Source organism: Sturnus vulgaris, unplaced genomic scaffold (assembly GCF_052056855.1).
Source record: "Sturnus vulgaris isolate bStuVul1 unplaced genomic scaffold, bStuVul1.hap1 Scaffold_198, whole genome shotgun sequence".
In the NCBI taxonomy this organism is placed as follows: Eukaryota; Metazoa; Chordata; class Aves; order Passeriformes; family Sturnidae; genus Sturnus; species Sturnus vulgaris.
In genome coordinates this window covers 3819995-3843739 of record NW_028276185.1, presented here as the reverse complement: position 1 = coordinate 3843739, position 23745 = coordinate 3819995, and the positions used below count along the sequence as shown (strand labels likewise).

Sequence of the window (23745 nt, the reverse complement as noted above, 5' to 3'; positions counted from 1 at the left end):
TGTTTCCTTGATGTTTTGTTGAATGTTGTTATCTTTGTGGGAATCTTTTGGGCTATTCCCAGTCTGTTGAGATGTTAAACTCATCTCTGTTGAGTGGTGCCACATCCCTTAAAAAAAAACTTTTAAAATTTCTTTCCTGAGAGAAAGGCAAACCGAGCCTGACTAGTAAAATGGAATATAAAAAAAATTTAAATTTGGTCTATTTTCCAGCAATGGAATCGCAGGCAGCCCAGTGTGTGAGTGTAATTGAGAGGCAGAGTCCTGGGTGGATGCTGTGAACAGCAAAGTGCCAAGGCAGGCTCTGTGCCAGCCCAGCTTCCTGTGGCAGAGATTTCACAAGAGACAGGATTCTGGCCACAGACTGCTTGAAATATACATCCCTTATCTCCAGCCCGCACTAGGGGGAGAATTCCCAGGGTAAGGAATTGCAAAGATCAATTCCAAGGGAGATAATTGAATATCTGCCCTGGCTCTGGCCAAAGGTTATAATGGCCGGATGCTTGGCCTTCAGCCAAGGGCACACACTGACTCAGAAAACACTTCCTAAATGCAGCAACATGTTGCATACTCATAGACCTTCATGCATTATTCAGAATCATTGTCCTCTGACCTGTAAATCATTATTTTTTCCTTCCCTGGGGTTTTGGTGTCCCATAATCCAGGAATGTGAAGAATTTCCTGATTATCTTTTTTACCATTCTCTGAGTTAGTTACATGAACAAAAGATTTTTACATTAAACTCCAAGAAAAATATATTTATCACACAAGTATTTATAAGTTTTTTTAATTGCAGAACTAAAAGAAACTATATTCATACAGCAATGTTTTCCAGCATATAGCATTCATTTAAATATTTGCAAAAAGGCAATAGTATAATGTACACTTATAACACACATAGAATTCAAATTTCTTTTTTGCAGTCTGGAGGAGACATAGCTGGTGGTCCAATCATTTTGTTATTTTCCATTTTCTCAGGTTTTTTCCCTTTTCTCCTGTCCATAGCACAACACTGAGGATATTTGGGTTTAAAAAGTCATACAGTGTTGTGGCTAGAGCAGAGAATCTTCAATGCAGGTCCTGCAATTTCCTATTAATCCTGAGAATTCTTACAGCTGCTTTTTCGACCTGGATTACTTCTGAGATTCCCTGGTCCCTCTCTGGGTCAATACACCTCAAACCCTTAGTTAAAATATGTCCCAAATATTTAACCCTTTTCTCCACCATTTCCTCTTTTATTTCAAATACTCAAAGATTATTTTTAGCCTGAACATTCAGCCATTTCACAGAGGCTTCTTCTGCCACTTCTTGTCCTCCTGATTGGGGAAAGTCATCCACATCCTGCATTAACCCAATTCCTAGGTAAATCCTAGGGAAAAATTCTTATGATATTTTCTGCAAGATATGCCCCAATAAGGCTGGTGCTTCCATGCATCCCTGCAGAAGGACCGTCCATGTCTTTTCCATTTTCCCTTCTACCTCTTGTTCCCACTCAAAGGCAAAATCCAGTTTACCATCCTGTGTAAGTGGGCATCCCCAGAAAGCATCTTTGCCATCAATTCCTGAATGGTGTCAGTGTGAGGAGGGCACCTGGTTGAAGATGGTGTAAGGATGTGAGAGCCCCTGGGTGCTGGAGCCCCCTTGGGCCCTGGGGTTCATCCTTCAGGGGCTGTAGAAACTCTGCCATGGCCTTTGCCTTCCCCTTGGCCTTTTCCTCATCCCTTCTTGCATTCCCCTGCTGTGCCTTTGTGACCAAGTGCTCCAGGGGCTTCTTCTGCCCCTCCTGCAGCCCCCTCAGTGCCTGGGGGTGCTCATCCTCTGACAGCTGCTGAGCTTTCTGCAAAATCATTCCTTTCTGCAGTGACCCAAGGAAAATGCTTAAAAGCTGATCTGGATCCTTGCCCGTCCAATGCCCATTTCCCAGCTGTTCCTTTGTCCTGCTGCTCCTTGTGCTGTGGCTGCCGTGGCCAGCCCGTATCCCAGAGCCGGTGCCTGTCCTGCCGCAGTGTCCAAACGCGGCCCCCCCGGCGGGCAGGGCCGGCAGCTCCACGGGGCCGGGCAGCGGCCGGGGCGTCCCGCAGCCTCCTGGGGGCCGGGGGCCACTGCCGGGCCTGCAATTGCCGGGGGGTGCTGGGCTCAGGCAGCGCCCGGCGCTGAGCCCCGGCTGCCCCACAGCCCCGGCCCGGCCCCGCAGCTCCCCACAGGCCCCCAGCCCGTGCTCCCGGTGCCGCCCCTCTGCGCCCGCTCCTGCCGCTGCCCAGCACAGAGAAACCCCCTGCAATCCTGACCTCCTTGTGTGCCTGTCCTGGCAACCGGGGATAGAAAAGATGTGAGTCAGCTGGCAACTTTCCTTCTTCTTGCCGGAACCATATTCCTGCACACTGCCCTTCACCCAGTCCCTTTCTAGCACACCAATAGCATTCATCCCCTGTTGTCTAAATCCCTTCTGGACTTCTCTTAATGCCTCCCTGGGTGTCCCTGACCTTGATGACCTCTGGGAGAATGTGCAAACTCTCTCAACATGCTCCCAAGGGCCCCTTGAGAGATATTTTGGGATCATCAAACCTTTGGTCAGGAGCCCTTCCTGGCTTTCACTTTCTACCCTCCATGGGTGCCCTGCCATGTTTAGTCCCCGAAGATCCCACTGTAGTCACTGCTGAGATTTTCAGTGCTCTCTGGCTGCCGACTCTTCCCAGCCCCCCTGATCTGTCACTCGTCTGTCTCCTGGCCCCAGCGCCCCCCGGCAGGGGAATTTGGGGAGGTGGGAGGGGGGGAGCGCCAAGGCCGGGCCCCCCCGCGCTGTGGTGGCGGCAGCGGCTGCAGTGGGGAGCGAGTGCGGGCGGGAGCGGCCGAGAGCCCAGCGCTGCCCCAGCCCGAGCTGCCCCAGCTCCATCGCTGCCCTTGCGCTGGGATGCTGTGGGTTTGGGGGGAAGAGGGAGCCGGCAGTGTGTGCTGGGCCTGGGGGCAGCAGCAGAAGGGAAGGAGAAGCAAGGTTGAAGAACAAAATGGTCAAATAATGCATATGGGAGGAGCAGGTGGGATTGTGCATGAGAAGGAGGAATAGTAGGAGGAAGTGAAATGTGAGGAAAAGCAGGGACACAGGAGAAGGAGGAGCAGAAAAGAGAAGCAACACAAGTTTCCATCCCTCCCTCTATCTACAGCCTCACCCCTGCAGCCCCAAGTTCTTTGCCCCCCTCCAAATGCAGCAGGTGACCAGAAAGGGGGATCTGTGATTTTCTGAAGGATGAATCTTGGTGTTTGAAAGCTTTATTGGGGTAAAAGTTGGTGTTTTATTTCTTTTGCGGGTACTGAATCTTTGTATTTCAAGGGGATTTTGGCTGAATCTTGCTTTGTGGGGCGCTTTTGATGTGTATCTTGAGGTTTGGAGGATTTTGGGGCTGAATCTTGGTGTTTCAGAGGTTCTTACAGACACAATATGGCCAATAATTTTCTGGGATGAACTTGGGCAAAGGGGAACCGCCAGCTCAAGGCACTCCCCTCTTGTTTTTTCCCCAAACCAGGATTTTTCATTCCCAAGGCATTGGCAGATGGAGGAGGAGGAAAAGCCCCAGAGATCTCTCACGAGGAGGGGCTGCAAACCCAGCCCAGGGAGCTGCGAGGAGGAAAGACCCTCCCTGAGCCGGGAAGGCGGCCGGAGATCCAGGCAGAGCTCAGAGCTGGTGGAGAAGCCTCCTGGAGGGGAGAAGCCCCACAAGTGCTTGGAATGTGGGAAGGGTTTCAGATGGACCTCCGACATGATCCGGCACCAGGTGATCCACACTGGAGAACGGCCCTATGATTGTGGGAAATGTGGGAAGAGCTTCAGGACTATTTCTCATCTGATGGAGCACCAAGTGATCCACACAGGGGAACGGCCCTACACCTGCTTGGAATGTGGGATGAGCTTTGGGTGGAGCTCTGACCTGAGAAGGCACCAGCGCATCCACACTGGGGAGAGGCCCTACGAGTGTCCCAAGTGTGGGAAGAGGTTTCACACCAGCTCCGATTGCCTCATCCATGAGCGGATTCACACAGAGGAGAGGCCCTTCCGCTGCCCCGACTGCGGGAAGGGATTCAACCGCAACTCCCATCTCACTGTCCACCGGCGCATCCACACTGGGGAGAGGCCCCACGAGTGTCCTGAGTGTGGGAAGAGCTTCTCACAGAGCTCAACTTTGACCCGACACCAACGGAGGCACCACTAAGGGAATCCCTGTGAGTACCCCAAGAGTGGGAAGATCTTCGTGCTCTGCTCCAGCTCCATCCCCCATGGGAGGATCGGTGTTGAATGATCCCCAGTGACCCCCGTTGGGCAGAGCCCTGGTGATCCGTGGTCCTGGTGATCCCTGTTGGGTGGAAGGAAGGGGTTGGAGAGATTTCTCTCCCTTTTCCTTGTCCCGCTGTGATTTGGTTGGTAATAAATTCCCTCGCTGTGCCCAGGCTGGCTCTGTTGTTCCCGTGCCGGTGCTCGGGGCGGGATCTCTCCTGTTCCTTCTCTCACTCCCGGGCCTGTTCTCAGCCAATGAGAGAATGCGATGAAGAAGATTCAGCCAATGAGAGAGAGCAGCTGTGATGACTCACCGCTTGCCGGGCAGACCCGCAGCACCCAGTGTTCCCCACCTGGACCCGCCCTCCCCGCCCAGTCACGATCCCCACTCCGGGGTCCCCTCAAGTCCTTTCCTAGTACCCCCCACTAAATGAACTGGGTGTAACTGGGAAGCTTTACTGGGAACACTGGGAGCAGCTGGGCTTAGGCAGAGTTCCAGCAGGGCTGGGGGAGACACACTTCCCTCCCAAAATCAGTGTGGGGATGGAGCAGGGGGTCCTGGCCTTCCGTGAGTTCATGGGGAGGGGCTGCGGCCGCTGCCGGCTCAGGAACTCTGTGGGCAGAGAAAAGGGGGTGACACCCGGCTGGAGGTCCCCAGGAGGAGCACACACACTCTGGGGGCGGGGGAATATGAACCCGGGGTCCTCCCCTCAACTTCTTGCACAGGTAGAAGCCGAGCCCCAGCGCCAGGAAGACGAAGCCCAACACGGAGCCACCAATCTCCGTCAGCACATTGCTGTGAGCGGCGTCTGGCGGCATCTCTGGGGGACCACAGGTGTCAGGGCCACCCAAAACCTCTCACGGACATTTCAAGCCTCTCCAAGAATCCTCCCAATCTCCCCCAGCCCACCTAGGGCTCCCTAAAACTTCTAATTCTTCTAATCTCTTCCTGGCTTCCTTGGGACCCACCAAAGCCCCTCCTGTCCCTTTCAAAATGCCATAACTCCCTCTCATTTGCCCCCCACTGCCCCAGGACCCCCACACCATCTCCCAATCCCTTCCCAGCTACAGTAGAACTCACGAAGATCCTCCCAGTCTCTTTGCAGCACAACCAACCTCATTCCAAACCCTGCTTTCCAATCCCTGATCTTTTTCCAGCTCCTCCACATTCACTCAAAACCTTCCCAGTTATACCCAGCACCCCCAGACTCCCTCCCAGTGCTCTCCAGGACCCCTAGAACCCCATCCCACCCTCCCCAACATCCTTCAAACTCATTCTCAGCCATTCTAGACCGCCGATCCATTCTCCTATTTTAATCCAGGCTATCTCAAACTCCCTCCCAGTTACTCCCAGCACACGCCAATCCCTCTCCCAGCTCCCCCAGTGCCTCCCCCACGCCCCTCCCATTGTGAGGTCCGGGCCGTGCTCCAGGCTGATGTGCTCCACCTGGTAGCTGGAGCTGACCCTGTGCCAGGGGGGTTTCCAGCAGCACCAGGAGCTGGTAGAAATCCAGTCCCCATTAGGGACCAGATTGGTGGCCACCACATGCCCCGGAGCTTCTGCTGGCCCTGGAACCATCTCAGCTGGATCTCGGCAAGGCAGAAATCCATCACAGAGCAGAGCAGTCAGCCGGGTCCGGGCTAGGAGCTCGAGGGCCACAGTGAGATGGGCACTGGGGAGCGCTGGGAAAGAGCGGGGACACACTGGGATCAGCTGGGGTGGAGACTAGGAGAAATGGAAGAGGGCTGTTGAGGAAGTGAGAGGGACTGGGGATGAAACTGGAGAAAGTGGGGGAACACTGGGAGAGAGTGGAGTGGATTGGGGAACGGGAGAAAGAGTGGAGGTTTGGGATTGGACTGAAAAGGACTTTGAACAGATTTAGAGGGATTGGGAGTGCACTGGGAGAGAGGGTGGAGGTCTGGGAGTGCACTGGGAATGGAATGGTTGGGGACCGAGAGGAATTGAGAGGGACTCTGGTGAAACTGGGAGGGACTGTGAGGACACTGGGAGGGACTGGGATGGACTGGGTCCATCCCGAGTCACTTGGGTTGAGGGGCAGGAGGCCCCGGGGATGGGCACAAGAAGGGCTGACGTGTCTCGGGTGATTCCCAGGGAGGTTTTGAGGGGCTCCAGGGTCATTCCCAGGGCAGGGCCCGAGGGGACACGCTCTGCCCCACGCTCACCTCTGCGCTCCACGAGGAACGGGCTGGACAACTCGTAGTTGTGCCGGCAGTGCCTGTCCACCGCAGCCCGTCTGTACTCCATCCATTGCGGGTCGCTGTTCCAGTGCCTGGCAGCCTTGTCCCCAAAGGAGGTGTCCCCACGTGCAGCCCCACATCACTGCCCAAGTGCAGGAACTGCTCCCGCTTGGAGATGTTCCTCTCCACGAACCTCAGCCGGTCGGTGCCGTGAATGAAGTGACACTCGGACTAAACCATCTCCTGGAACAGCGCTGTGTGTGCAGGACACAGGTCCGGGGGTGTCCCCCCAGCAGCCCCCCAGCAGCCCACAGTAGCCAAGAGCTCCGGGTCCCTGCCACACGCCCCATGGCCAGCACTGGATAGGGTCTGACACCTCCCCCCTGTTGGAACCCTGGAAACTGAGGGGTTTGGGCTTTCTCTGCTGACAGACATTGACCCCCAGGAAAACTCTGCTTTTGACCTGAGGCTGTGAAGAAGCTTTCCAGAATTGTGATAGAACTGGGATCACTGGTGTGTAGTTTGAATAGAAGTGTGTAATGTCCCATGGTGGAAAATTTAGAATTTGTGGTTTTAGACTATATTAATACATATAAAACAAGATGGAGGTTTTAGGGTGGAGTTTTCTTTCTTTTTCACCTTCTTCACGGGTCTTGCTGGTACTTTTGTAATTGGATAGAAAATTCCACAGTGCAGGTCACAGGTGATTGGTTGTTGGGTTAAAAGTAAAAAGAATTTAGCTGTGTGTTCTTAAGTGGACAGATTGGCCCTTAAAATGCCTTGTAGAGAGAGATACGTGTCCATTTTTGGCCTGTTAGCTAGAAGTGCTGTAGAACTCACTGTAATATAGATAAGAATTAATAAATATCTGAGTCCAAACACGAAATTCCGTCTCTAGAGCATTTAATCCCGGCTCTGTAACAACAAAAAAGAAGATAAAACGCGATACCCCCTCCCCAAATTCTCCTGTCGGGGGGCGCTGGGGGCGGGGCGCGGGAGGAGTCCAGGTGAGGAGCTCTGGGCGCTCTGGGACTGCCTGAGGAGTCATCAGCGCCGCGCGCTCTGATTGGCTCAATTATTTTGGTGCCTTCTCTGATTGGCTGAGGAGAGGCCCGGGAGTTGAGAGGAGCACCGGGAGAGATCCTGCCCCAGGCTAGCGGTGGAAGAACATCCAATTAACAAGGCATGCAGATCATTTCCCAGCGGTGCCCACACTCCTGTAGGAACTAAATGCACCGAGGATCTCACGAGGGTCACCAACTCTCTGGCGGCCAAATCCAGCCCTGCGCTCCCTGCGGGTGCGGGCACTCTGGGAAGGGCTCAGCTGCGGGTCAGATGGCCGGAGAGTGGCTTGGTGGTCACCTCGTGTGTGAGGCACTGATGGGCTGGGGAGATGCGTGGACACTGCACATAATCACTTCCAAGCAAAAATCATTCCAGGAAGGAGTAACAGCTTCTGACAGAGACCAAGTGTTGCCACCAGGTGCTCCTGCCAACAGCCGCCTGCAGAAAGGAGCACACACACCAATGCACGGGGGCTTTGGCTGTCCTCTGACAGAGAAGTCCCCAGGGGACACAGGTCTCTGTGGCAGGAGCAGGCACCAGCATTGGCAGGCCTTGGGGGCGGCAGGTCTCCTTTGGCAGGGACTCTGCCACACCTGCTGATTTCACTGCTCCCAGGACTCAGAGCAGCATTCGTGCCCTGGGCCATACGTCCCGTGTCTGTGTCACACTCCTGTGTGTGTGACGGCCACCCAGCACCGGGTCTTGTCCCAGAGCGGCCCTGGCAGCTGCTGTGGAAGGCCCCGATGCCCTTCCTGCTGCAGCTGCGTTGGCAACCGTGGGGGCTCCTTCTGCTGCCCTGAGCAGGCAGAGCAGAGGAGCATCTGCTTGTTGTTTGAGCCATTCCTAAAATTCCTGTTGGGCCGTCCTCGAACCTTGGGGGAACGTCTTCCTTGCAAGCTGGGCACTTTGCGGGGGGGGTGGGGCGGGGGTGTCCCCAGGGCACGTGGAGGTGTGTCCTAGGGCTCTTTGTGACACAGTGCACCGTGGTCACCGTGCAATAGGAAAGGGACAGAGCGTACAAGGGTGACCCTTTGTGACACGTCGTGACATAGGTGCTGGCGGTGACACGGCCACACCACAGTGCTCGGTGCACTCGTCGGGACAGGACGGAGAGAGCGGTGCTGTGAGGAGCCCCCACACAGCCAGCTTGTTCCCTACTGACCCGGAGCTTTTCCAAAGCGTTTCCTCTGCAGGTGACCTCGAGGACAGACTGCAGGACACGGTGTCCTGTAGCCTTCCCAAGGCTTCTCTGTTGCAGCTGCCTACAAGGCACAACTGCAGCACTTGCTCATCTGGAGCTTTTCTGAGACATCTCTCCTGCAAGCAGTCCCAACTCCATACACTGACATGGAGCAGACACCACCCAGAGTGCCCAAGCTGGCCTGGGTGAAGGAGGAGGAGGAGGCTGCAGCTCCCTCAGCACAGCAGCCTGAAGAGCTGGAGCAGATCCAGCTACTGCAGGAGGGTGAGTAGCAGAGCTGGGCCACAGGGCTGGTGCCTGCAGCCAGCTTAGCCCCATCCCATCCCATCCCATCCCATCCCATCCCATCCCATCCCATCCCATCCCATCCCATCCCATCCCATCCCATCCCATCCCATCCAACATGCCCATGGATAGGACAGAAGAGGGGCTGGGGCTGAACGCCCAGGCAGCCACACCCCATCCCTGGAGCATCCCAGGGCTGTCCCTGCCTGGGAATGCAGGGCTGGCCTGTGTTCTCCGGCCTCTCCCACAGCCCCTCAGCCCTGGCTGCGCTCGCTCTTTGCCAGGTGCCGCCATGGACCCGACACAAGAGCAGGACCCTGCCCGTGGCCGCTTCCGCAGAACAGCGCAGGTACTGCAGCCATCCCCACCTGGGCTGGGCCTGCTGTCACTGCTCAGCCCAGCACCGTGCTTGGAGCACTCCATGGATTCTCCCTCTCTTCCTGCCCTTCTCCTGCAGATGATCTATGAATTCATCATGTGCATTTGGCGGGAAGAGACCACCGGTGTGGGCACTGGGCTCTTGGCAAACTTTCACCTCTTCACTGCTGAGACCGGGGCTGCCATGCTGGATTTGCTTGTGGAGAAGGGGGTCTCCAATCCAAAGCAAGTAAGCAGCCTGTGGCCAGGAATTGTGTGGCGCCTCAAGCCAGCTCTGCTGGGTTCCTTCAGTCTTTGAGGCCCAGACCAATAGGGTAGGAAGGGCAGCACTTCTCAGGGGAAGCTGGGGAACCTGCTGCTTGGGCAGGTGTCCAAGTCTCCCCGGGCCTTCTGCAGGTGCCAGCCATGGTGAGGTACATCCACAAGTGGCTCACGGCCAACGAGTCTGCTGGGCACAGGCTGGACAAGACCCTTCTGGAGCTGACCAGGGAATACCCCTGTGATGTGCTGATGACTCTCTTGCGCTGGGCCCCATCGGGTGACAGGTACGGCAGCCCCACCTGCCTTGAGGGTTTAGGGTTCCCCGGCCCGTTACCCTGTAGAGCCTGTCCCTGGTGACTGCCAGACAGGGGGACAGTTCCAGGAGCCTCTGGCTCCTCCGTTTGCCAGTGCTGCCATGTCAGCCCCTGAGCGTGCTGCCACGCTCCCTCCCTGCCCCTCAAGATGCCTGCACCCCCGTGGGCTGGCTGGGTGCTGCCAGCGAGGGCCGGTGGGCAGAGGCAGGGCTGACGGCCAGCGCGGGCCCCTGCAGCAGCCCAGGCCACAGTGCTGTGGCCCAGACCCCCCTGACACAGAGCTCTGACCCCACAGAGCTGCTACGGCCATGTGGGGAGTGATCATGTCCTCCACTGGGACTGCGGAGCCGGCGCTGCAGATACTCCTCAATGTGCTGAACGCCTGGCCAGTGGACAGTGTGTACACCTCCGATGGGGACAGCACAGGAGTCTTTGCCCTGGCTGTGAGTTCCTGCAACTCACCTTGGCTTGCCCCTAGGCCACCTCTCCAGCAGCTAGCTCTCTGTCCTCCCCCCAGCTGCATCTCTCTGCCTCAGGCACTGGGCTGAAACCTGCCTTAGGGGCAAGGTTCAGGGGCACCAGGCTGGGTGACCCCGAGGTGTCTCCCCGGCCTCTCCCTGGCATGCTCGGGCCCTGCCACACGGATGTCTTGGCACTGAGTGTTGTCTCTGGGTGGTTCATTTTTTGCAGGCAACCGTGACACTGTGGAGGGTCTTCAACCTGACCTGGTGCCCACCTATAGTGTTGGAGTATTTTCCCTGTCTCTTTCTGTGTCTGCTCTTCCAAGTTTACATCAGCGCACTGGATACGCCAGAGGAGGTTGATACCTTCTGGAAGGGGTGCCAGGAGCAACTGGGCCTTGCCACCAACCCCCAAAGGTGCTCCATCCCAGTCCTCCCAGTGTCCCCATCCCTTCCAAGGCAGGAGCCAGGGCTGCCAGCATCACCTGGGCTTTGCTCTGCACACAGGTTTGCAGTGCAGACCCTGAAGGTCCTGCTCTGCCGAGTGCACTGTGAGCGTGTTGTGGTAGCCGTGGAAGGCAAGGCTGGCTGGGACACGCTGCTCTGTACTGACACCCACCACTATGCAGTGGGACTCCTGGCCAGGTGAGACCCCCTTGTCCCTGCTGCCCCCGGCACTTGTGCCCAGGGTGCCCCACACAGTTCCCATGGGCAGGGGTGAGAGGGTTTTGTCACAAAGAGACGCACGAGCAGACTGGAAAAGGCTGGCACAGGAGGGTGCCCGGGAACAGCCGCCTCCCAAAGCGCCCACGGGGTGCTTGGGAAAAGACCAGAGCTCCGTGGGTCACTCCTGGGAGAGCTTTGCCCTCTCGGCTCAGGGGCAATGATGCCTTTTCCCCCCACCAGGGAGATGCGCTGTGTCTCCATGATCTGGTGTTGCAGCTTCATCTCCTGCCTCTTGGAGCTCCTCAGCCAAGACATTTCAGACTGGCAGCTGCCTGCCATGGCGTTCCTTGTGGAGGTGAGCCCCATGGGCAGCACAGCTGAGCTGCCTCCCACCTCTCTGCCATCTCACAGCCGCAGCTGCCTGGGACGGTGCCCGTGCCCTGTGCTGCTGCCTTGGCTCAGGCCTGTGCAGTTCTGAGCTCCTGCCAGATGGGCACCCCGGTCACTGCTTTGTGCCTTTCAGGTCCTGGGCTTCCTGGACATCAAAGAATGGGGTGACAGCCTCCTGGAGATCATGGCAAGGCGCCTGCAGAGCACGTCCAGGGAGATGCGTCGCCTGGTGCTCAGAGGCCTCGTGCAGCTCAGCAAGGACCCCTCGATGGTGAGAAGACAGCAGCGGCTGAAGCTGTGCGGGCAGCGTGGGGCTGGGGAAAGCAGCCCCTTGGGCTTGGCTGGGCTTTGGGAGCTGTGGCAGCTGCTCCCAGCTCTCCTGCATTGCTGTTCAGCTGCCCGAGTGCTTCAGGACAGGCCTTCGGCCCCTGGGCTCCACAGCAGCAGCAGCAGCGTGGGCTTGCCCTGCCTTGTCTCCCGTGCAGAACATTAGAATGTACAGCCTGACAGAAAGCCTTGTGGACCTGTTGCGGGATGCAGATGAAGACATCGTTGAGATGACCGTCGCGGTGCTCAGCTTTCTGCTCTCGCACAGACACCTCGCAATACCCAGCCCCATCGCCCTGCGGCTGGCTGGCGCGCTCTGGCCACTGCTGGACAACGTAAGGCTCTGTGCCCCCAGCCACGGCCACTGGGTGCTGTCCCCAAGTGTGGGGCCCCGTGGATTTTTGGGGCTGTGCACAGAGGGGCCTGGAGCAGCTGATGAGGAGGGCTTTTGCTTCCTTTCCAACAGGACAACCGCCATGTGCAGCTGCTCTCCATTCGCCTCTTCCAAGAGGTGATGAGGTTGGTAGCGGCCAAGGGTAAAAAGCCCCTCAAGATGCTTGTGAGCAAGAGCCTGCTGCCACTCTTCTTCAACTGCCACGATGAGAACATGCGTGTGGCAGAGGTGAGGACTCCTGGGCGCTGCTGTCCTCCTGGCAGGGGGCTCAGCTGTCTCCCTGCACCCGGGCACCTCATGGGCTCCAGCCTCCTCCTGGCCTTGGCACAGGGAGGCAGGTCCTGTGCCCTGGGCTCCGGTGCCATCTCTGGGTCTCTGCTGCTCTGCAGGCCTCTTGTGAAACGCTGCTTTCTGCACTAAGCTTCCTGAAGAGGAGAGATCTTGAGCACCTGCTGATGGCGGATCAGATGTGGAGGTTTGGCGAGTGCTTGGTAAGAACGCTGCTCCCCCTTCCCTGGGCTGCCCACGCGGGCTCTTCTCCAGGCTCCTCTGGCCCCAGGGCCGGAGCTGATGGAGCCCCGAGCTCCATCAAGCCCGCGCCTTGCCGGGCCCTCTGCCCCGCTCAGGGCTGTGCGGGCAGGGCAGGCCGGGGCCAAGGGACAGAGCCCGCGCCAACCCTTCCCTCCGTGCCCTGCCGCTCTCTCCAGCTGGCACAGGACAGGAGCCGAGCGGCCGAGCTGCTGCGCCAGGCGCTGCCGTACCTGCGGAGCCCACAGGAGCCCCTGCGAGAGGCGGCCGTCAGGTTTCTTGGTGAGCCACAAGCCCGGCTCCCTCCCCGCCCCGCCGCAGCTCGGCCCCAGCCCCGCCTGCTGCCCCGGCAGCGCCATCCGGGCCGGGGCTCTGGAGCCCCGCCTGCCCTCGGCGCCGCTGCCGCCCTCTCGCAGCCGTGTCCTTGGGCGTCAGGATGCGGTGAGGGCCGGGCCTGAGCCCTGCAGGGGAAGGCGCTGCTGTGGCCGCAGGGCTGGCAGCGCCGCTGCGGGGCAGCTGTGCGGCTGGGGCCGTGACAGGCTCTGTGTTGGCAGGGATGGCCGGGCGGTTCCTGAGAGAGCAGCAGCGAGAGTTGCAGCTCATGTGCAGGGGTGAGTGAGGCCAGCGGGCTGTCAGCGGGGGCTGGCGCTGGCAGCTGCGTTCCCTGCCCCGGCTGGGAGGGCTCTGCTCCCTGCGCGCACGAGGGGCGGCGTGGGCAGAGCACAGAGACCTTCCAGGGGCCTGCGGGAGGGACATTCGTGGCCAGCGCCTTCCAGCTGATCCTTGCTGTCTCCTGCTTCCTCCAGGCTATGGCAAGAGCTGCCGTGTGGGAGGGATGGGGCAGGAGGGTCTCCCCAGGTCCCTGCAGATGCAGGCTCTGACTGTGGCTCTGTTCCTCTCTCTTCCAGCCCTTCAGGACATGACAGATGACACCAGCCCTGCCATCTCATGCCTGGCTCTTCAGACTCTGTACATCAACACAGTTGTACAGAGCATTCCCTCCTCCCGACTCCAGCAGATGCGAGATGGATTCCGCCGCCTCTGGAAGTCACGGCCTTCCCTGTGTCGCAGGGGCTGGTTGTCCTGCGTGAGCACTGTGGAGAACTGATCTGGGAGGCTGCGTCTGCTGGGGCCACCTGAGCCTGCAGGGAACACCTCTGCTCTGCAAGCACTTTCTTTCTTCCCACTGTAGGATTAGTAAATTGCTGTTGTCATACACAGAGGTCCAGGAGCTTTCTTTTGGTGCCCAGAGTCTTCAGGGCAATGGGGAAGAGGGCAAAAAGGGTGCTTGTGCTCAGCAAGTTGGCCAAGCGTGCGGAGTGGAAGGGAAAGTGGCCAAAAGGCCCTTGGCCTTTGGTGGTTCTGTGGAAGCCTTAAGGCTTCTGACAGAGCGGGCGGGCAGAGGCCGGAGCTGCGGCGGGGATCCCTGAGAGACCGGTCCCTGGAGATGGCCAGCACCCCTCTGCCAGCCTGGAAGCGCCATCTGTGTCCTGCCCGTGTGTTGCTGGCTGGATTGCTGAGGGCTCTGAGGTGCCTCTTGATGCGGCTCCTCCGGAGCTCCTTCAGCAGCCAGGCAGGCCTGGGGGAGGCGTGGAGGGCACGGGACAGTGGGAGGCCATGAAGGGCTGCGGTGCTGCCAAGGCCTGCCCGGAGAAGGCAGTGGGAAGGCGTGAGGGGGATGCGTGTGGCGCTGGGTGGCGGGAGGCTGTGATGGGCCAGGAGGACTTGTGTGGATGGGTTGGTGGGAAGCCCTGAGGAACTGGGTGGCAGAGGCCATAAGCAGCCCCCAGACAGCCACCTTCTTCCTGCCAGCCGGCTGCTCTGGCGCTTCCCCGACACGTCTCTGGTGCCCGTGGCAGAAGCCCTCGAGGCCTGGCCTCAGCAGGACGGTGGGGACAGCCCCGAGGTGCCCAGGCTGCTTTTGCCAGGGACAAGGAGGGACAAGGAGGGACAAGGAGGCCTTGCTGGAGCACGGCCACTGGCTGCTGCAGGCGAGGAGCAGTGGGAAGTGGCAGCTCTGGCGATCAGCCCGGGTCCCCAGAGCTGTCCAGGCCACTGTGCTGTGTGGCCAAGACTCCCCTGACACTGAGCTCGGGACCCACAGAGCTGCTGCCACCATGGCAAGAACGATGTCTCCTGGAGCTGGCCTGCGGAGCTGCTGCTGTCAACGTGGCTCTGGACACCAGAGAAAAATGACCAGAGTGTGCACAGGAACAGCAGCACCCAGAAAGCTTGTACCTCCTCAGGAAGACATGCACACCAGACAGGGTGCCAAAAGAGGGGATGCTGTGTGCACAATTTTTCGTGGCTTGGCAAAGGGTGTAAGGGAAAGTGGTCACCATGGTTTTCTCTTGCCTTGCCAGAATCACAGCAACGCTTGGCAGCTTCAGCTGCAGCCTGTCCCCCTGACTGACCTCAGCGGCTCTGCTCGAGGGCACACTCGCCTTCCAGAGTCGGCTGTCCCAAGGCAGCAGCGTTGGTGCCATCGTTAGAGACTCTGATGGGACACGAGCCCTTAGCTGCAGCTGCTGACACTCTCCTCCATTGTTATAGTTTTGACTTGCCAATTTAAATATACTCATTTTTCTGTTGTGAGACAGAACCAGGAGCAAAAGAGCAAGGCAGGACTAAAACTTAAAAAGGGTATAAAAAACTTTATTAACTACACAAAGAAAGAGAAAGAAAAGCAAATTCAGAATAAGATCTCTAGAGCACTCCTTCCTTCCCTCTCCCAACCTTCATAACAACAAAATAAAGACAGAAAAAACTACTTCAGTCAGTTCCCAAGTTAAATAGCCCTTTTCAGTTCACTTTGGAGAGAGAAGTTTCCTCTTGTCAGGCCATAGGGACTTCACCACAAGACGGGAAAAAAACAGTCCTCTCGTGGCTTCACTTTCACGATTTGCATCTGCCCGGGAAAAAACTTGCAAAGTCATGAAGTTCCTCCCATCTGCACAGCTTTCCCAAAACTGTGCTTATGGGCCATGTTAATCCCATGAGGTATTTACTTTTAATAATTAACTGTTCCAAACCAAACATTTTCTTCATCTCTCTTTCTCTCTCTTCATGCTCCATCTCCAGAAAAAGAGATCCCCTTTTCTCCTCGGGGCAAAGGATTCTCAACACAGATACCTTTGATTAATAATCTATCAAATGGAACATATCCAACCTCCCCGTGTCTTTCTCCATGGTTTATCGGAATATTCAGTACATCAGTTCATCCCTACAATCTTACAAAAGGATTTTTCAGCCATCTTCACAGCATCTCCTCATTCTCCTTCCATCTAAAGAAACTTAGCTCTTGCTTCACTGACTTTGGAGCATCTCCTTTCCCCCTCTCATATTCAAAGGAAAGCCGGAGGTCTGCAAAATCTTACCTGAGCACTAAAGAGTTAAAGTTTCCCACAGAAGTCACGGCGCTGGGTGGGGGGGGCGGCTGAGATGTTAATCAGCTTTTCTGGAGCTTGCTGCAGCCCCGCACTGCCCATGGCCACCCCTGCTTCCAGACAGGGCCCGGCTGCCTCCCCCAGGCCGTGCGGGGGCTGGGCGGGCTCGGCCCCTCCAAAGCTGCTCCGAGCCAGCAGCAGGAGCCGGGCCCCCCCAGAGCCGCGGGCTCGTAGGGGAGGAAGCCGGGCTAAGGTCTCACCAATGAGCCTTTCCTCCCCCCGGCCATCGGGTTCCCTGGTTTGCAAACGGGGCCCAGCGGCCTCCCGAGCTCCCCCCACATGGGAGGGAGCCCGGGCTGGGCCGTTGTTACCTGCTCAGCCATCGGAAATAAATGAGAGTTTTTTCCCGGGTTACCGTCTTCAAAATGTGTGCTCACCGAGCGAACTAACTTTCTGCAATTGGTTGTTCAGGCTGTCAATAACCAAACCAGCCTCCAATTGGTCCCATCAACTCCCAGAGGGAGTTCTCACAGAGAGAATTTCTCTCTTGAGTTTCTTCTCCCCAGGTGTAACTAGCACAGAAGCCGATATTAGGGAAGATCCTGCTGCTTTCCACCAGTTTTAGAGGGTCATAAACACTCTGTATAATTTTGAAATTAAGGGGCTCTCAGGCAATGATATGGAAATAGGAATAACAACAACTATGAAATTAACAACAAAGAGAACAGGAGCCCAGTTCCAGTCTCTGGGCCACGGGCACTTTCCCCTCTGGTGCAGTTGCTGTCACAGCTGGCAGTGAGCTCTGGCAGGCTCCTGATGGGCAGGTGCCACGATCCCCGTGCGGCTGCAGGGGCACTGGGGTGATGGCAGCTGTGTCCCAGATGGGAAGGGATGGAGGAGAGGCAGGATGCTGGGAAAACAGCAAGCTGAAGCAGGAGGGCGTCCAAGCAGGGCTGCGGGGTCCAAAACAGAGAGGCAGCTCCCGGCGTTGGGATGGTGGGGGGGTAGCAATGACCTTTCTGCTCCGAGAGCCAAAAGCGAGCGAGAGCCAGCAACTGCCCCCACCCTCCTTTACCTGCTTCCAATCTCACCGTGTTCCCCCTTTCCCTCCCCCCACCCTCCGAGAGAAACTCCCAAAAAAACCAGGGAGGCTCTCCCTGGTGCTAGGACCCAACCATCAGTGCTTCTTAGCATGTCAATGGGAAAAAAATTCCACAGGCAGAGAGGAAAGGAAAAAACAACCCCCAACAGACGCTCATCCAGTTCTTCACTGATTTGAGGTTTATCAGGTGTTGCAAACACTAGGATGATGGTACAATGTTTTAATGTTTGGTAATAATCTAATTTCACAAGTGTTTTTAATTATATCTGTTATGGGAAATGTTTTGGTTTGTTGTAGCAGAATTATTTCCAGTTACTCTTAGTTTTTGTTTTACTACATGTATTGTTTTGTTTTGAACTTCCCTTCATGTTCATGGCAAGAGTCATGCATGCTGTTTTTAAAACAAGGAAGGGGGAATTAACTCCTAAATATTTACGTATTTATAAAGATTTTTTTTGCTATATTTATACCAAAAAAAGGTAAAATATTTTTATGTAAGGCTCTTCAATTGAAGGTACAATGACAAAGTCTAATTAATTCATTAACTTAAGGAGAAGGTATGCATGTGTTTTTATCATCAACAACTTCAAAGTAGTCACCTGTTCATTCAGCCAAACATCAGTTGCCTCCAAGAAAATGAAGCCCAGTGAGAAGAAAAAGAATCTAATCACCATGCAGCCTTCGTGGCCAGAACAAAACCAGAAGTAGGAGTGCCAAGACATGGCTGTGTCTGGAAATTTACAGGCAAATTGCCAAGGAAAGCCTTAGGCCAACATCATGGTATAGAGTTCCTATTAACCTTCTTCAGTAATTCCCTGTTCCAGGATCCAAGAGCACATTCAGTGATGTCAAAAATCAACATTCCTAGCTAATGGACTATTTGGACTTTAAAACAATGGTCATTTATTCCCATTTCCCTAGGACACACTGGGCATTATTATTTTGTTTTCTCATGCTGTGAAACCCTGTGTCAATGACATGATAGAATTTGCTAAGTTTTGTTGATTGTAATCTGTCTTTTATGTATCTTATCCCATATCTAACAGATAACCAGTGATAACCTTAATGAGATAACACCCTCACAAGAGAGAGCTATTTTATCATCAGAACATATGAGCCTTCTTTGAATTAATGAAAAAGGGTGAGATGTTGCAGTCAGGTAGACAAATTATAAAAGGAAGGCTTCATAAAATCAGATCTTGCTCTCTGCTAAATTAATAGCTAGCCTGTCACTTCTTCTATGTGCAGCTAAGTTACTTGCTTGTTCCCAGGTGAAAACAATCTTAAACCTGAAAACAATGAACACAACAAGCTATTCTGGTAAGAGAACCGTTTGCACCTGCAAGAAATAAGAAATCTGTCGTGCTGGGGACAAGGACGTTCATTCCCTTCCAGGAGCCCAATGCCCGGCTGGGGCTCCAGGGCAGGGGGTCCTTGAGCAGCTGCCCCAGAACCTCCGCCAGGGTCTCCCAGCGCAGCCGGAGCCGCTCGGCCTGGGGTCCCCAAAGGCCTCAGCGAGCCCCAAGTCCCTGCCAGGAACCCTCAACTCCCTCCAAGCCAGCATCCCCCACAGCCCCTGCAAGTTCCCCCCATGGCACCGGCCGTGGCCGTGTCCCCACATGTCACTGGCCATGTCCCACCATGTCCTCACCCATGGCTGTGTCCCCACCATGTTTCCATCCCTGTCACTGTCCCCCACATCTCCATCCATGCCCGTGTCCCCCCATGTCCCCAGGAATGGCCACATCCCCCTCCATGTCCATGTGTCCCCATGTCACTCTCCATGTCTGTGTCCCACCATGTCATTGTCCCCCCATGTCCCCACCCATGTCTCAGTTCTGTGTCTTTATTTTTACCCCAGTGTTGGATGTTTTAAAGGGATGAAGAGAAATGAAAAGCAAATCAAGGCCAAAATAAAAGAATTTCTGTGTCTGTGCAAGCTGAAGATCCACATGCTTGGGAGGGAGGGAAGAACATTTTTGGAGGAGTTTCCACCCCACTGTCTCCAAAATCTTGGTCTTTGCCCCAGTCCATCACCATTTGGCTCCAGAAGATACCCGTGGGTAATAGGAAATCAAAATCCTGGAATCACTGAGGTTAAATGTAGTAGTTTTGGTTTATTAATTTGAATTTTTTTGTTGTGAGAGAGGATTAAGAAGTAGACAAAAAACAGGTTTTACTTCAAATGGTATAAAGAGAAATTTTATTACTAGAAACTATAAGAAAAAACCCTTAGAAGAAAACTTTAGGCTACAGCTTTTTCAATACATTTTTTTTAATACTAAACACGTACAAAAACAACTCAGTCTACCATCTCTAAAATAGTTTTTCACTCATTTACTTGAAAGAGGAGACTTTTTTTCAGTCTATGGAGATTTCTTCATAAGAAAACGGATTCTTCTTGTTTTGATATTACAGTGATTAGCTTCCCAGGAGAATGGAAATCTGATTACTATCTAAAAATCCTTTATACAGACTAACAGTTTTTCTCATAACTTTTATTGAGGACTATATTAACTTCTGATGCACAGTTTAAGGATTATAACAGTTTAAACAAAACCTTACTTCATTTTTGAGAATAGTTTTTTCCTTTTTGTTTTATTGGGGGGGACAGCAGGGGTTTTTTTATTATTTAAACCTAGGAGATGACTGCAATTTTAACATTTGTTTACTTTAACATTAATGCTTTTCTTTATATGTACAGTTAGAACAGTCATATTCACTTCAAAATATCTTTACATGTTTTAGAGGAAACAAGAGTTTTTTCTCCATAGTTTAAAAAAGGAGAAATGCCAGTTCATGACATTTCTCCATTCTTTATTTCGAAGTTGACTATTCTTTTTGTTTGATTTCGGTGTTTTTATATTGTTTCTGTGTGTATCACTATTTTGGTCGCTTTTTGTTTTCGTTTTTTGGGGGGGGTTGCTTGTTTGTTTGTTTGTTTGTTGGGGTTTTTTGGTTGGTTGGTTGGTTTTTGTGTTTTTGTGGTTTTTTCGACCATCCAACACCAATCCTCCCATGGGGGATGGAGCTGGAGCAGAGCACGAAGCTCTTCCCACACTCGGGGCACTCACAGGGCTTCCCTTAGTGGTGCCTCCGTTGGTGTCGGGTCAAGACTGAGTTGTCTGAGAAGCTCTTCCCACACTCAGGACACTCGTAGGGCCTCTCCCCAGTGTGGATGCGACAGTGCCTGATGAGGGTGGAGTTTTGTTTGAATCCCTTCCCGCAGTCGGGACAGCGGAAGGGCCTCTCCTCTGTGTGAATCCGCTCATGTCGGAGGAGATTGGAGCTGGTTTGAAACCTCTTCCCACACTTGGGACACTCGTAGGGCCTCTCCCCGGTGTGGATGTGCTGGTGTCTTCTCAGGGCAGAGCTCCATCCAAAGCTCTTCCCACATTCCAAGCAGGTATAGGGCTGTTCCCCTGTGTGGATCACCTGGTGCTCCATCAGATGAGAAATACTCCTGAAGCTCTTCCTGCATTTCCCACACTCATAGGGCTTTTCTCCAGTGTGGGTCACCTGGTGCCGGATCAGGTTGGAGCTCCTGCTGAAACCCTTCCCACATTCCAAGCACTCGTGGGGCTTCTCCCCTCCAGGAGGCTTCTCCACCAGCTCTGAGCTCTGCCTGGATCTCTGGCCACCTTCCCGGCTCAGGGAGGGTCTTTCCTCCTCACAGCTCCCTGGGCTGCGTTTGCAGCCCCTCCTCGTGAGAGATCTCCGGGGCTTTTCTGCCTCCTCCATCCCTGCACACCTGGGGAATGAAAATTCCTGGTTTAGGGGGAAATAACAAGAAGACAGCTCCATAAACTGGGTGTTCCTCCTTGCCCAAGTTCATCTCTGGTAGTCATTGAGCATCTTGTGTCTGTAATAACCTCCCAAACACCAAGATTCCCACCCAAAATCCTCCAAACTTTAACACACGGATCAAAACCTCCCCAAATATCAAGCTTCAGCCAAAATCCCCTCCAAAATTGTGCTGGGTTGAAAGCAAAACCAGTGAGAGGCTCCAAGGCAGAAATACAATTTCATAGGAAAAAAGAGAAGAGAAATAAAATACATGCAATAGTACAAAAGAAAACAACTGACAGAATCAGAATACAACCTGACATCCCGCTAGTTAGGGTGGTGGTAGCAGTCCAGATGAAGTGGTCTTGTTGTAGTAGTGATGCTGTAGAAAGGTCTGGTAGCTCTTGTCCTCTGGAAACCAGTGGGTAAGGGCTGCCTTGGTGTTCCAAATCTCAGATTTTATCTAGGTAGGAAAGGCTTGGCTCCTCCCCCTGGCTGGAGCATCTCCCAATGGGATGATGGAATTTTATCAGTCATGCAGTGGCACTCAATGGCCCATTAACAGAAGATATCTTCCTGGAGGAAGGATGGGTTGTGGGAAAGATAAAGAACACTGCCCCACCTGGTTTTAACAGATGGCCCATTAGCAGAGGATATCTCCCACACAGATAAGGATCACTGCTCCACCTGGTTTTTTGCACCACTCTTTGTTCTTTTGTTTCTTCCTGGGACCTCTGACTGGTTACTTCATGTTTGCTGCTGATTTCCTCTCCCTTTTGAAGATGAAAATTGTAAAAGTGTCTTTGACCTGCCTTGCTGGATATTGTGAAGAGGAACAGTCATCTGCTGCAAGTGGAAGTGTCACAGGTGGAGCAGAGTTCTGTGAGTGCTGTATCAAATCAGACCTCGTCAGACCTGCCAGAACAACTGGTCCATGCTGCCCTTCACTGCTCTGCCTGTTCCCCACTGTTTCATGCCAGAGTAATTTAACTGCTGTTAATTGGGTGTGTGTTTCACTCGAGCCAGTCCAGCAGAACCAGCAGAAAGCAGCCCCAGAATGAATGGGGCTCTGCAGAGGAGCCCCAGACTATTCATCAGCCTGCCCGCAGAACTGGCTCCAACTCTGAACCCTTGTGACCACACTCTGAAGAAGACACACTTCTGATTATTTCTGAGGCACTTATGACTGAGGCACTGCACGTGCTTGTGCACGTAAGAATCCCAAAGTTCTTTCTTACTACAGGAAAAATCCTGCAGCAGTGCATACCCATCATCTGCTATCAGCACATCCTGGCTGCACGTGCAGGAGAAGCAGCAGCAGCATTGTACACGTGGGTTTGTTAAGCTGAACTCCCCTACACTTTGAACAGTGCTCATCACAAACATATTTAATGGCACACCGATGCCATACATTTCTCCTAAAAGCCTCCCTTGTAACTAAACTTTGCTAGAAAGTTAATACCGAGGATGAACGAGCAACTTCGGTCTCATTCCGGAGGTGGAGGGGTTCTAAACACTGACTTTCCGAGAGCAGCATCTCTCCTGAAGCGCTCAGGGCCACCCGAGGCGCCGCCGGGAGCGCGGTGCAGAAGCCGGCCCGGACTCCGCCGCAGCGCCGGGCACCGCGCATCGCTGCTCTGCAGGGCGGCCCGCACGTCCTCCAGCAGCTGCCGCAGGCTGCCCTTCTCCTGCTGCAGCTCGGCCATGCGCTCCTCGGCCCGCTCCAGCGCCACCATCTCCTCGCAGCGCTCTCGGGAGCAGGGCCCCGGCGGCCGCCGCTCGGGCTCGGCGGGGGCTGCGCGGGCGGATGTGGCTCTCGATGTGCTCGCCCTCCCGGCCCAGCGGCAGCCGCGGCCCCGCGCGGGTGCTGAAGTGGCCGCAGAGCCGCGCGTGGAGCTGGCGGAAGGTGAGCTCGGCCCAGAGCCCGTCCCACAGCCCCGCGCACTCCTCGGGCTCCGCCGCCTCCTCCGCCCCCAGCGCCCGGCACAGCGTGCGGGACTCCTCGCCGGGGATGCGGCCCGGCCCGGCGCAGTCCCGCTGCTGGAAGATCTCCTGCAGGGACTGCTCCGGGCCGCTGGCCAGCACGACCATCTCGTTCTCCACGCCGCGCTCCAGCCCGTAGCGGTGGGCGAGGGCGCTGAGCAGCCACTGCGTGCGCCGGGCCGGCCGCCCGGAGGGGTCCCAGCCCTCAGGCGGCTCCATCGCGCCCGCCCGGCCCGCGGCGCTGCCCGAGCATCCTGAGCGCCGCTCGCCCGAGCGCTCGGCCCCGGCCCCGGCACGGAGCGCCCGGCTCGCCCTGCACGGAGCCGCGTCCGCCTTTGTCCGGCAGGAGCAGGGACTCGGGCAAAGCGGGCAGGTGCCGCCCTGATCCCTTTGTCTGCCAAGCCCGAGCCCCAAGTGTGGTTCTTATTTCTTAGCTAATTTCTCCCTGGTTTCTCTCTGACACAAGCAAGACAATAGCATCGCACAATCCAGTTTGACAAGTAAGGCTTGTGAACGAGTGAGCGCTTCCACTAAATTAAAAACCCAATGTGTGTAGCCGTGGAATCGGGTTTTAACCCTTTAAGTGCGGCGGAAATAAGATGCACAGCTACATGGTCATCTTTCATGACAGGAAAAAAGAGACCAGTTTATTCAGAAATACACTCGGTTTATAGCATGACTCGTAATTCCCAGAGTAGAGAAAAGGTGATTGGTTCAGAGAGAAGACACCCCATTCCCAGGGCCTGGTCACACAT

General features: G+C 55.1%; 1 protein-coding gene across 1 annotated transcript in view; it reads right to left on the bottom strand.

Moving 5' to 3' along the window:
* Positions 1-23745, bottom strand: part of LOC148217907 (uncharacterized) — a 98256-nt gene that overhangs the window by 71392 nt on the left and 3119 nt on the right. The window contains 1 exon segment of the mRNA XM_088158325.1: positions 20339-20906. Coding sequence (XP_088014451.1) covers positions 20339-20906 — 568 coding nt within the window.